Consider the following 14,705-nt stretch of genomic DNA (forward strand, 5'->3'; position numbering starts at 1 on the left):
TCGGGGCACTGGGGGGGAAGCCCCAGCCACGCGCCTGGGTTCTCGCTCAGGTACGGGAATCCCGGGGAACCGCCGGCCCCTAACCTCGGGGGAGGTGGGGGGGGGGGAGTGGAGAGGGGGAGGGGCGGGCAGTCCAATGGGCAGCGTCGGCGGGGAGGCGGGCTCAGGCCGGAAGCCACCCGCGGCCCCGCGAGACCGCGCCCCCGCCTCCTCCTCCCTTTCCAGGACGAGCTCCGGCGGCCAAGGGCGCAGGGGCCAGCCCGCCGGTCCCCGCCGCGCTCTTTGTCCCGGCCGCGCGCGGGCGGGCGCGTGCGCATCGGCCCCCACCTCCCCCCCCACCCGCACCGGAGGAGCGGCGGGAGCGCGCTCGCGCGGGGGCGCGCCGGAGCAGCTCGCGGGCTTCGCTCCCCCCCCTCCGCCAGGCGAGCGGCGAGCACGCGCGCCGCCGCGCCCGCCCCTCCCCCGCCCGCCCGCCCGCTCGGAACTTGCTGACTGCGCGCCCGGGAGGAGCCGAGCGGAGCCGAGCGGGGCGGCGGGAGGCAGAGCGCGCGGGGGGCTCCCGCGTCCCTGCGCCTCGGCCGGCGGAGCGCCCACCCCACCGTGGCTCCCGGAGCGCGGGGCGGCGCCACCCTCCGGCCGCAGCGCGGCACTGCACGGCCGCCTGCGACTTTCGATGTTCCACACTCCCGGGCCGGAGCCTCGGCGGCGGCTTTTTTTTCCCGCCCCCCCGGTCCCCCCCCCAGGCTGCCTCCATTTCCTCAAGGAAGGTTCCTCGGCGCTCTCCCTCCCCCACAGCGTAGCGGCGCACGAGCGGGCCGGGCGGGCGGCCGAGGTAAGGCGGCGGGGCCGGGGCCCGCGTGGGGGGCGGCGGGGGCGGGGGCGGCAGCTTTGTTCGCGCGGGCCGGGCGCCGCGCTCCTCAGTCAGCCGCGCTCGGCGGGCAGCGGCGCGGGGCGGCGGGTCCCGCATCCCCCGGCGGGCGGGCGGGCGCCGTGGCGCGGTCCCCTGCGCGGCCCTCCCCACAAAGGACCGCGGGGCTGCGTGGCCCTGCGCTCGCCCCGGGGCGGGCCGCGCCGGTTTGTTGCACTTCTGGGGTGGGGGGGTGGCGGGCCGGGGGTGGGGAGGGCTTTTGTTTGTTTGTTTGTTTGTTTTGCCCTCGGGCTTTTCTGGCCGCTTTGCGGATTTTTTTTTTTTTTTTTTTTTTGGACAAAATGTCGGTCGGTGAGGGAGGAATCGAGCGGGGAACGTCGATGGCACCGGGAGCTTTGCAGAAGGTGCAGTTTGAATCCTGCCCTTCCCTGGGTGGCAGCTCGGGCTCGGCCCGGTGAATCCTCGTCGCCGCCGACCGTGGGGACGGCCGTGGGGTGGCTGCCAGTTGATTTTTTTTTTTTTTTTAAATTCGAGTGCTGTGTTCAAAGGCTTTCGGTGCGCACGGGAGGACCCGCCACCGTAAATAAGCATATGGGCGACTAAGGGTATGTTTTCCTCTGGGATGGAGGATTTGGTGGCTCAGACCGGTGTCAGCCTGTAAATATTTAGACGCTATCAGTGACTTCTGAACATTCTCAGCGAGATCTGTTATTTACAGTTGTCATATGTTATTAATGCCCGTTGCCCAAGTTCCCTGGCAAATCTGTTTCATGCCTTCTGAGAAAGTAGACAATTGATAGATTGTCTAAGGGATGGGGGAAAAATGTGAGTGGGTTCTCTAACTTGCATTTGGTAAATCCCTCAAGGACTGCTTTATAATACATAGCAGGCTCCCTGTAACCTTGCTGTACCCTAAGTCCAGGGACTTTCGAATCCCTTTCAATAAAATACTCTCAAGGGTGATTACTGAGAGAGGAGATTGTTTTTTCTCCCCCCACTCCCAAGATCTAATATTTATCTATGGGTTCCTTCCCTCCTTAGAAGTTTTCCCAGAGATAACTTCACCAAGATGTCCAGTGACAGGCAAAGGTCGGATGATGAGAGCCCCAGTACCAGCAGTGGTAGTTCAGATGCAGACCAGCGAGACCCTGCCGCTCCAGAGCCTGAGGAACAGGAAGAAAGAAAACCTTCTGCTACCCAGCAGAAGAAAAACACCAAACTCTCTAGCAAAACGACTGCTAAGTTATCCACTAGTGCTAAAAGGTAATGTCTGTAAGGGAGGACTCACATTGTCAGCCTGACTTCCCTCCCATTGGTTGCTTTTGTTGGCTTAAGTTTGGTGGCAATAGTTCAGAAATACTTCTCCGTCAAACGTATTTGAACCGGAATGAGCTGTCATTCTGCGTGTGGGATGCATGCGGTTCTACAACTGTTGACTTGAAGGCAAGTGTACTTTGTTCTGTACTGTGGTAACTCGAGGATCTCCTCAAGAGGAGCTGGGGCTCCTTCTGACAGATGAAGGAGTTGGCAAGGGAAATTTGGTGAACCCAAATTAGATGGTCCATTGGAGAGGTTTCCCTTTGTGAGTCATGCTTGGGTAAAATTGGCAATTCTAGAGATCAGCAGCGCTTCCCTCCATAAAATTGAATGGTCAGAGATGACAATATTCACCAGAAAATTGGTAAATAACCAGGCTCGGCTATAGCGCAAGGCAGGTCTTGAAGTGTGCTTTAAATTGGCTTCCAAGTTCTAGGAAGAGGACTTTCAATCTCCCAGCACAGGTGTGGCTGCGGGTGAGTGATTGTTTCCTACCTTCTTGTGAGGGCAGATAAAACAGAAGTCCTGTCACAGTTGTAGATGTGACCTTCCTCCTCACTCCAGCACCCTGGATGAGCTTGACAGGTTAACAACAGGGGGAGCATTTCTGAGCTTCCTTGAAAGATCAGTTCTCTGGTGGCTTTTATTTTCGTGGTGTCTGAAAGGATTCTGCCAGTGCAACCCTAAGTGGTAGCAGTGTTGGGGTATCTAGAGAAACTAGTGATTAGGAGGAAATGTGCCCACTTTACCCGGGACAGGCGTTTTGCTGATTTTTTTAAAAAATTGGAGATAAATGAAGGAAGAAAAAATGTAAAAACTGGTCAAACGTTACACTTTTTATTGAGATTCATACTTCTCTTATGGCTCTTAACCATCACTCAAATGCTAATGGCTTTGGAGTATTTTATTAACCAGGACAGTATTTGAAATAATTTGAAACGTGTAATTTGTTGTAATATTGTGGAGGAACATTTTTGAGCATGTTCTGAGTTTTTGAAAAATGTCCTGAATTTGAAGAAAGATGGCCAGTTGCCTTTGCTTATAACTTCAGCTTACAAATTTATCTATCTTCTTCTCCACTGCAGATTTATTGACCCTTAAAGGTGTATCTAAAAGCAGAGACGATACACTCATAGCTAATATGCATGCCAACATGAAATTTTCATTGGCAAAGATATTTATAAATTTTAAACTTTTCTGACAGCTAAAATATTGCCAGAACCATTAATAATGCTCTTGTAGCCGTCTAATAATTTTTAGCTCAGTAAAAAGTGACTTGAAGTCATTGTCAAATTCTCTGGTGTTTTCCCTCCTCCCTTTTTGTCTCATTTGCATATAAGCTTGAAAAGAGAATTTCTTTGGTAAAACATGTTTTTTAATAGATTATATATCCTTTACTGAGTAGTCAGAGGGGCATCTCCCAAATCTGGTGTAAATGGCACACTTCTTTACAGTTGCACGTGAGAAAAAGAGCTGCAAAGTTTCTGCCAAGGGATTTGTGTTATGCCTCTGAGAACAAAGAGGAAGCAGCCATGTTAGCATTACTGAAGGCAGAGCCAGCCTTGCGTTTAACTGCGTGGTGGTAGAGGGCAGTGTAATCCCCGCTATTCTGTGGACTACCTCAGATCCTTTTGGTTTGTTCTCATTTCACTAACAGAATTCAGAAGGAGCTAGCTGAGATCACCCTCGACCCCCCTCCTAACTGCAGGTAAGAAACAAATCTTGTTGTTTGGGTTGTGAGTTGTGGAGAAATGCTGAGCGATGGATGGATGGTCTTGCTTGAATCAGTGTGCAGCCCTAGGAGCTGCTTTCATTTGTTTCCTTTTATCTTTGGCAGTGCACAAACTAAAAGTGCACTGACTAGATCACGTCAGTGAAGGGGAGAAAAGGTAAAGCAGGGAAGCAGGCTCGGTGTGGGCTTAGGACGGGTGCAGGCTCTGTGCAGTGTGATGGTGCTGATTTTGCCTGTGTGTCTGTGGAGCATTTTTGTTCACAACCGTTTTTTTAGCGGTTCCTAAAATTTTCAACCTTAAAGAACTGTTTGTATGCTATCTGAACCGACCTTCCCAATTTAGAAATTGCTGAATGCAGTGTTAGAAAATGGAAATGCAGTAAACAAGAGTGTAGTTGGTTCTTTTTGGTTTATTTAGTAACTTGCCTTAAGGGTAACTTTTATGTGCTACATGATGGGTCTCAGTTGTTTTTTGAAGGATGCATTGTTGGAATTTTATTTGTGTTTTAAGCAATTGTCCTAATTACTTGAGAAAATTCTTAGTAAGTAGCAAGTAAGTTGTAATTGTGGGAAGAATTTCACTGGGACTCAAGTAGCTAGTGGCTGCATTTTTTTTAATTGTAATTTTTTGTTTCATTCTGTACGTTACTTTTAAAATTTTTGAACAGTGATTATATGGCTTATGAAATGAATTGAATTTAGAGATAAATTTAAACAATTTGCATAGAGAGCTGCTGGCCTAGTTGAAGTGATGCTACATTTTGGTTTAATCTGTTTCTGCTGCAAATTCTGTAGTTGCTTGTGTTGATCAGACAGATCTCTGAAGTCACCTATAAACACAAATGTAATCCATTGACCTCTTTGTATGTTAATAAGATCTGTTGTTAAAGTGATCTGATTCTGCATTTTCCAATGAATTAATAGTTCTTATTAAAAGTAGGTATGCCTAACCTGAAGGTGTTAACTTATAACCTGTGTTATCCAATGCAGTAGCCACTAGCCACAAGTAGCTATTGATGGCTTTACTTGTGGCTAGTTCAAAATGACATGCTAAAAGTGTGACGTATGCACTGGATTTTAAAAGCTTAGCAGAGCATAAAATTTTGCTTTTACATATTGAAGTGATAATACTGTGGCTATGTTTAATATAAAATTAAAATAGTTTTCATTCTCTTCACTTATAAAATTTACAACTAATTATGAATGACTAATGCTACATTTATGCTGCTTTAAAAATAAGTAAATTGAGGTATTTTTGTCCACCCTCTTAAGTGGTCTGTGGAATCTGTGTTCACTTAAGAAGGCCAAGTTGTTTGCTCTCTGGAAGAATAACTTAGTTTATAACGTATGTATTTTTCTTGCCCAGTATGAGAAATGTAAAGATCAGAGAAAAATCTCTGCTGTTTAAAAATTGTGTGTAAGATCAAACATTTTAAAAGGTAGTTGATTTTTCTGTGAATAGCAAAATTCAGGGGACAGAGTGTGGTGGAGGTGTTGAATGCCCTTGGAGCAGAGCTCTCGTGGTGATAAAACAGCCTGTCCATTATCCCCAGGATGTTTCCACAAGGTCACCACGAACCATTGTAGAGGAGATAGGACCTTTCTATGGTGCAGAGAGTTTTATTTGTCCCAAGTTTTTCTTTTGTGTATCAGTCATGAGATAGTGTTTGGCATTTGGCTGTTAGGCACGTGGGAACGTGAGGCTCTGCTGGTGCTTGTACACAGCATCCTGTCTGTTTTCCCTGGCTGGGCTTGATAACTCAGTGTTGCACATGATGCTGTGGAGTTCTCCATTTCTTTACTACCTGACTTTCTTTGCAGCTGTATAAGGAATTAGAAAAAAAGTGGGCATTATAAATTCTTTCTTAGCACTTTGAAGTTAGGCTTTCTTCTCTTACTTGTAAAAAGGTCAGATAATTTTGTAAGGAAGGTCTACTCCTTACTGGGTAGGAACTTTGCAGATTATTTTAATGTAGGCAATGTTGAATTTTGACAGAGAAGCCTAAATTTGGTGTGTGTGTGTGTGTGTGTGTGTGTGTATATATATATTTGGTCTTATGGCAGATCTGGGGAAGAACACCACTGTGTTCTCACAATTCCGATATGCTTAAATGTTTATTATAAGGCTTTACTTTTTATTTTGGCTAGCATATATCTATGTATCTCAGGAAAAAAAGTTGAATGAAATGCAGGAAAATTTGGGGGAAAAGCCAAATTACTCAGACTAAGAAGTTTTTTTTCTAAATTTCCTTTCCCCCTTTCTTTAGCATTCTTGAGTTAGGTCTAATCACCCAGAGTGATAAGTATTTGTTGAATTGTATGCCCTTAAGCAAGCTTGATGGTAGATTGGTAGATTCCTTCTTTTTCTTTCTTTCTTTTTTTTTTTTGGTAGTAAGAACATTGATAAAGACATTATCTCCAGTGATTTGTGTTTCCGCTTGGGAACTATGAGATGCTGCTGCTCCCAGGCAGGATAGGACTCCCTTCTCAGTTCTCTTGTGAAACACGCTCAGAGGCATGTCTTCTAGGTGACTTCAAACCGAGCAGGTTGCCCGTGAGATTAGCCCCCTTATGTTCACTTACTGGTTTACATTTATAGTTTGCCATCCAGGCTGTAAATAATCTTATGCTATTGATGGTGAACGAAAATTGTGTGTGCATTGCTCTTCTAGAGAAACCTGTTGATGTGACCATGGGGTGATGTGTAAAAGGGGTGACCTTGTCTTACTGGCAGTGTAGAAACTGAGTTTAGAAAGGTGCCATGCCTCTATCCATATAAACAAGTACAAATGTATTCTTCCAAGATGTTCCTTAGCATGTTTAGATAGAATCCATTAGTATGCAAACATTTAGGGTATTGGTGTAGTTTTTGGATGTGGGAAATGCCCAATTGGAGTAGACGTTTATAATGATATCCTTCTGGTAAAACCCAAAAGCGGGTGTTTACAAATTATGACACCTTATCCCTGAAGAAAAGTAAGACTAGAAACCTCGGTTGTGAATGAGACGCTGGTAACTCCTCACTTGTTCCTGACTCATTCTGGAGTTTTCTTCTCCCATCTTCTGGAGGTTGCTTAGACCGCTTTTCATGGTAGGTCAGACCTTGTTAGGTGAGCTGCAGACCAGAAGCCTGTGCATCACTAGTAGAGTTGTGAGACTTACAGAGTGCTGTCCATCACCCCACTTCCTCCTTCAGCCTCTACCTGAGGTGTGGGGTCATAACTTGAATTTAATAGGACTTGAAGATTTATGAGTTATGGTGTGGAAGGTCCTAGTATAGAAGTCAGTCTGTCCTCTCTGCAGATCCTCTCTGCTACTCAATAGCATGCGGCACTAGCAAGTTATGTTTTATTTTAATCCTCCATTTTCTCAGCTGTTGCAGTAAATATTAAATGGGTGGCTTATCGTTTTATCGGCCCCCCGAGGTCTCACCCCACGGATGCTACTCTAGTAGCTCAAAGACTGTGCCACACGGTCCAAAAGCTGCCCTCTCCACACGATTCCCTTCCCAGGCAGTTCACTCCTGCCCTGTTGCTTCTGTTCCTGGTGGATACGACAGCCACAATGTGTTTCTTTCCTCCACCGCCCGGCACAAATATGACTCCAAAGCCCGGAAGCTTATCAAGCAGGTTTATATATTAAATTCTCAATCCACAAACCCTCTACACAATAAGGTTACATCCAATGGACCAAGATACAAACTGCCCTTCCATATGAGATATAAAGACCTATAGAAACCCTTAAAAGTATTAATATCTACCCTTTGCCAATTAAGTCCACCTGGATCTACATCCTCCTTTTCCAGCTCCATCTTGATTCCTCCTGGAATCTCCCTTTTCTTCCTCCTCGTCCATTTTCCTAGCCTTTCCCCCTCCTATCTCTCCACTGTCCAATCATGTATCACCTTAGCATCAACCCACACTCAGGTCTAGGTAGCATGGAATTCCAGGAAAAGAATCATTTGGATTGAAGAAGACATTAAAGAGTGCACGTTTGTCCTTATTTCAGTAGTGGTGTTTAAGATGATCATTCTAAAATAATTCTAAGCTGTCATCTTTATTTGATTATGAGAAGAAGTTGAAATTCACAGTAATCTTACTTTTTGCATATAAACCAGTAGAAAAAGACTTGGATTGCTGTAAAACTAAAGATATTTCTTCATTTCCCAGAGCAGTAACTGGAAGAGTGCCTCTGTAAAGGTTGGACGCAGCCTTAATTAGTATTAAATATAATATATATGAATATATATATATAATATACTATGTTTTATACTATATAATATATAGTAGCCTATATATTAGTATCTGTTCGTGCTCCATTCAGATGAGGTCAGGAAGTTGGTGGGAATAGTCAGCACTTTTGAAAAGTTATGTGCTGTAAAGTATATTCTCTGCACTCAACTGTTTGGTACTGTGTACCATATTCTCATCTTGGATTTGACTTTGTAACAGCAGATGCATTGTGTTTGGTTAAAAACAAATCAAATTTACTTGGGTGTTCAGATTTAGAATGACTTATTACTACTACTACTACTACTACTACTACTACTACTACAATAACTAGGCACGGGTTAAGAGAATAGAGTATGATTATTTTCTTTCTGCGCATGTCTTTCAACAGGAAAATGCATCCAGACATTTTTCTAGAGGTTTAGAATCTAGAGCATAAATTGTATTAAACTTTATGTATTTTTCTTTTGCCTTTTAATCAGTGGTTTTATATTGGGGCAGTGCCCTAGGGCCTCCCACCCCTGTCTTGGGAACAGTTGCCAATGCCTAAAGATAGCATTGTTCTTCAGAATTGAGGGAGAAGGCTACCAGATTCAAAGGGTAGATGTCAGAGGTACTGTTACTGTAGCTCCTGTAAAGCAAAAGACAGCCGTCCCCCTGCCCCCACCCCCAGGAGTGATGAGAACCAAAGCATCAGTAACACTGGGAAAGACATTGTAGATACCTATTCCTCCCAAGTCTGCCTCCTAAGTTTGCTTTTGACTGTTTTCACTTATGATTCTTTCCTAACTGATGCCTCCATCTCTTGCCAGTCCTGTAGTAGCTTGTGTCTTATATTACAATGATCACAGTGTATGCTGAAGCCAGGAATTGATACCGTGAGGGCCTGCTACCTCACAGCTTCGGAGCTCAGAAAGCAATGGTAGTGTTGTTTTGGGTCTCACAACTGGATAATACTGTTGGCATGGTTGGCGTCAGGCTGAGTGTGTCTGTGATGTTCTAAGAGATATTAAGGGAACATAAGGGACAAGTATGCAGGGCCAGAGAGTGGTCAGTGGCAGGGAGCTTGCTTAGCATGTATGAGGCTCCAAGTTTAACTCAGGCACCACAAAACAAACCACAACAGGAAGAAAATACTGTTGAAGAATCACCAAAGTTCAGTTTTAAACTGAAGTGCACACAAGCAACAAAGCCATGCTCTTCATGTGCTTTTTGCTTTCATCATTAAATGCTAGCCTGCCTGTTTGGCATCCTATTGCCACAGCAACATACTTCTTGATTTCAGACAGTGCGCTGGGTTATGTTTCACTCTGCATGAATTGTCAGGTTCTGGAAAGGTGGTCTGATGTGATTACTGTGTTTTACGTTTCCTTGAGACAGCACTCCATCATCACAATATGAATATTTCCACACCAAAGAAGGGCATATTTGTCCTAAGTGGGATACGTAGAAATGATAAGAAGCTTAAGACTCATAATTTGGCTTTGCTACCAAGTTTTTTTAAACTCTCTGGGTTTTCAGAGGACTTGGAGCACAGCGTGTGGGTAAGTAGGTGCTGCGCAGTGCAGCTGTAGCTCCTAATGGTGGTAAGCACAGCCACGTTGCCCAGCAGCGGATTCCGGTTTCTCAGTGGTTAGTTTTGGATTATTGGGTTTCTGTTGTCGTTGTTTTATATGTTGTTTGCTTACTAGAAAAAAAAATAGATTTAGAGTTCTTTACTCTTGAAGTGTAATTATTTATTAGTGCATTTCTTTTAAAGTATTCTCTTTATATTGGATTATTTTCTCACTTTGCTTTCAAAATACTGTCCTAATTGTTCTGTTCGTTCTAGATATACAAAATTATGTAGAATATGCCCTTTAACGCATACAAGACGTGTCATTTCAAATCCGTATTGTCTTGGCATTTACTTCAGTTAGGCTGTGAAGAGAAACACCACATCCTGACAGTTGCCATCACAGCAGTGCAGATGAGGGTCTGGTTCAGCAGAGAAAGGTGCATTTCTTACTCACGCAGACGAGGTCCATGCTTCCGTCCTGTGGCTCTGCCACTCAGAACACGTGTGGAGACTCGAAGGAGTCATGTGGCAGGTTTAAGTGCTTTGGTTTGGAAATAAGACAAAAACTGATTTCACAGCTGTGCTTAACAAGCTGTAAGGTGACTGAGAATGTGCGAGTTCATGGGCTTTCCAATGTGAAGCCAGCTTCTCTGTCTTAAAACATGAATGCTGGGATAGATGATGCCTAGCAGTTCAGTACCTTTCTAATCCGTAAGTGGATAACTTATTTCTCTTGGTTTAAATTTAAAAAGTAAATATAAGAGTTGTTGAGAAATCTAAAAGATGTCATAGGGTGTATGTGAAAGAGTCAGATATACCTCTTAGCTAATTTCAGATCTGAAAGTAAGCTTTTTCTCCTTTCAAACAATACTGTTTAGAAACCTGATGAAAAGTATTCAGAGTTTGTGGGGTTTGGGTTGTTTATTGTAAGTGTATTCCTTTGTCTTGTTCTTCTGTGAAAGCATCCAAAAATGTTGGTTCTGCATGGTTTTAGAATCTGGCCCAAAGTGAGGTTCATGTGGTTAAGTTGGGAGGAAAAGGCTACTTTCTTTGTCTTAGTGTACTGACCTTTCCTTTTGGGGAGTGAGGTATCATTCTGAAGGATCTTGTCCATAGGAAGCATTCCCAAGGCTGTCAGCTCTTTGTCCCCTGCGAGGACAGAGGTAAAGGGTTGAATGTGTTCCTAATGGAGAAAATAAACTTGTTTTCTGCTTGTGGCTTTCCTGTGCACGAATGAAATATGTATGTTTTTCTCTGGGTTACTGTAAGAGTAGACCATTTTTATGGGTTTTGAATTTGTAAAAGTCTTTGTGCAGTTAGGAATTTCCATGCTTCATTTGGGGAAAGTTATCAGCGCCAGATTTTAAGGGAAGCTGAAAGCTGATAGCACGTCTATGTGGGATAGTGTTCTGGTGGCTCAGTGGTTAGAGCACTGACTGCTCTTCCAGAGGTCCTGAGCTCAATTCCCAGCAGCCACATGGTTGCTCACTATCATCTGTAATGGGATCTGATGCCCTCTTCTGGCCTGTAGGCATACATGAAAAATGATAGTTTTCTAATACTGATACCAGACCCAAGTTTTTGCAGTTGTTGGCTTTATATTAGATTCCTCATAATTGTATTTTGTTTTCAGTAGTGTTACAGTTTGTTTAAAAATTACTTCTTCTAAACACAATTTTATCCAAAAATGGCTCTCAAATTACTGTAGTTTTTTCCCCTCTAATATGTCACTAGGAGCTGATCTTTTTTAAGCAAAATTGATACATTGTTCTGAGAGTGAGAGGCCAGTTTTATAGAACTCGTCAATCAAATTATACCTTACATTGTGTTTAGAGCTGACTTAGAATTACTTTGAAGTCACATCTTTTAATGTTGTAGCAGTTTACTGGGATCTATAAGAAAACAGACTTAGGGACACCTGTGGTGTTCAGTTGTGATTCAAGTAGCATCACTTAGCAATGGCTCCACTGGGTGGGTTAGTGGTGAAAGTTTCTAAACCATAAGATCTGGTCCTCTGTTTGGCTTTTACTGTGTACAGTTGTTTTACTTTGGAAAGAATTGGAAGGAAGCCCAGTAGCAATGCTCACTCCCTGTCATGGGCCTGTGTGGTGGGGTTTTGACCAGTTGTATATATGTCATTCACAAGAGGCTTTTCTTTTTTGCTCCTTCAGTTTCCCAGAGCAAATATACGTCGTTGTTGTATTTAACATCCAGTTTGTGGAAAAATAAAGATGTATCTAGTGTGAAATTGCTTTTGGGAGTGAACTGTGTATCTTTGGGGCTGAATGCAAGGCCTAGGGAATGTAAATTTGCTACCTCTTCATTTTCTTTTCCTTACAGTCATCATGCTGATCTTCTCCTATATCCATGTTCCCGTTTTTATAAATACCATTCTTCCCTTCCCCAGGTCATTATTTCTAGGTAGTTTAGTCATATAAAACTATATAGGTTCCTTACAAATGTATCTTTTCCTCCACATTAAATTTTAAGTCGAGCATCCAGAGTCCACAAGAGAGTGAATTTCATCAGTGTGTGGCTGCATTTTTTATGGCTTTTGATGCTTTCTGCAGTTCTCTAAACTTAAAAAGTAGTGGCAGCAAAATGTAGAAGACACAGGAAGGCAGCGGCTCAGTGATTTTATTCTTGCTTCATACTAGAGTATTTGACTGTTTGCTGGATTTGTGGTGTGTGTGTGTGTGTGTGTGTGTGTGTGTGTGTGTGTGTGTACACATATGCATGCTCGTACTGTTACCTGTTATTACAGTGAGTTAGAATCTCCCACTTGGCCTGCAAACACAATTTGAGGCAAGTATGTGACTTATGAAAAAGCCCTTTTTTAAAATATAATGTGTTCGAAAAAATTTAAAAGTCGTTTTTGTTAAATTTGCTTACACTTGCTATTAGCATTTCTGCTAAAGGACTTGGTTTAAAGTGTATTTTATTTTTTGCTTTTAACCCTGAACTATGTTATAAATGAACAGGTTTTTGCTGAAGCATTTCAATGTTTTAACCATACCTTTTATGGAGAACATGAAAGGTGTAAGAAGACAGCAGCAGCACACTAAACTATGCGGTGCTCAGCGCTGTGTGGTTCTTCCTGCGTCGTCTACTCAGTCCGCAGCCGTCGGCCCTGCCTCCCCCTTAGATAGACACCGTAGTACTAACCACACGCATAGTTCCTTAGTCCCCACTCAACATTACAAATGTGCTGTGCATGACTTTGCTTCCTCCAGACTTAACTTGGACCAGAATCCAAACAAAGCAGGTAAATCAAGATTGGTTGATGAGACTTTAATGCAGTGGTTCTCAGGGCTCCTCACCCTTGGGTCAGGGACTCTTTCGCAGAGGTTCATTTTCAGATATCCTGGACATAAGATATTTGCATTACAGTTCGTAACAGTTAAGTAGTGGCAGCTAAAATAGTTTGATGGTTGGGGGTCATCACAACGTGAGAAACTGTATTAAAGGGTCACAGCATTAGGAAGGTTGAGAATCACAGCTTTAATGTATTTTGGGCTCAAGATTCCTCCATTTTATTTTATTTTGCATCTTACTTACTTATTAGAAACTGACCTGAATTTGCTGTGATGTATATTTTATTTATTAGTTTTCTACTAGGTAATTTAGGATTATTTATTTCCTTGGTGTGTCATTCCTTTTCCGTTCTGCTGGCTACTCATGTCAACCTGACAAAAGCTAGAGCTACCTGAAAGGAGAGGATCTAAATTGAGACAATGCCTCCAATTTTCTGTATTAGTGATTGATGGGGAAGGCCCAGTGGTCCTGTGGTCTGTAAAGAAAACAGGTTGAGCAAGCTTTGTGAAACAAGACAGTACTCAGCAGCCCTCCATGGCCTCTGTATCAGCTGCCACTCTAGGATCCTGCCTTGTGTCATTCCTGTCCTGACTTCCTTCAGAACAGCCTTTTCTCCCCATCTAGTTTTTTGGTCATGGTGTTTGTCACAGCAATAGAAACCCTAAGACACCCATTGACTATTGACTTCCTTTTTTTTTTTTTTTTTTTTTTTCTTCTTAAAGCAAAACTGCTAGACAGAATGCCTTTGTGACAGCTTTTTTTTTTTTTTTTTTATGTTTCCTGACTGAACAGCCCCTTCTAGGCTTTGCGGCAATGTTTGGGGAGGCTGTATAGGAGGTGGGGCCTGGCTGACAGATGTTTTCCCTTTGAGGATAGGTAGTCCAGGCCTGCTTCTGCTTCTGTTTGTTTGTTTGTTTGTTTTGTTTTCTCCTGCCTTCTTCTAAACAGCAGAGACCTGTGTCATATGCTCTCACCATCAGGACAGTGATGTGAGGTCTCCCCTCCCCCACTGCTCACTCCCCTAACAGTTTTTTGCTCTCATGGACTGAAACTTTCTAAAACAATGAGCTCAGTTCATTCCCCCTTAAGTTGCTCATGTCAAGTGTTTTGCAGCAGCTGTAGGAGAAATCATCACACACCAGTGGTATGAAGTCTATGGCTAAAGCAGGACAAATGCATAATCTCTGGTTAATAGTATGTATCTCCTTTCTCATCAGATAAGCAGTTTTCTACTGTCTTTTGTGGACTCATTAATTCCTGGCTGTTGTCTTTCAGTGAATTGTACTGCTCTAGAATGTCACCATTATCCTTTTATAACTATTTAGAAAAATTTTAATCAATTTTTTGTGTGTTTACATATGTGCATATATGTGTATGGGTGTGCTTTCATGTGTGTACATGGGAGGTTGTACACTGACTTGGATATCTTTTATTGCTCTCTGATTTTAATGTTTTAATTATAGTCTCAATAATAAAAGATAATTTAAAAACTGTTATGAGTGTTGTCTGCTTATATACAGATATTTGTGTATATGTACATATATACCTGTGTTGTTACCTGCAAAGGCCATAAGAAGGTGTCTGGTCCTCTGGAGCTGGAGTTACAGGCAATTGTAAACTGCCCTATGAGGGTGCTGGGAACCAAATTCAGGTCCTCTATAAGAGCAGCAAATGTTAAGATCTTAC

General features: G+C 43.3%; 1 protein-coding gene across 1 annotated transcript in view; it reads left to right on the forward strand.

The window, feature by feature from the left end:
• The first annotated feature begins 307 nt into the window (after positions 1-307).
• The window catches only part of UBE2E3 (ubiquitin conjugating enzyme E2 E3), a 50,934-nt gene continuing 36,536 nt past the window's right edge, over positions 308-14,705 (forward strand). Inside the window, exons 1-3 of the mRNA XM_080927010.1 lie at positions 308-832; positions 1,910-2,131; positions 3,843-3,893. Coding sequence (XP_080783136.1) covers positions 1,938-2,131; positions 3,843-3,893 — 245 coding nt within the window. The 5' untranslated portion in view covers positions 308-832; positions 1,910-1,937. The remainder of the gene's footprint in view (positions 833-1,909; positions 2,132-3,842; positions 3,894-14,705) is intronic.

The sequence above is a fragment of the Micromys minutus genome (assembly GCF_963924665.1).
Source record: "Micromys minutus genome assembly, chromosome: 13".
In the NCBI taxonomy this organism is placed as follows: domain Eukaryota; kingdom Metazoa; phylum Chordata; class Mammalia; order Rodentia; family Muridae; genus Micromys; species Micromys minutus.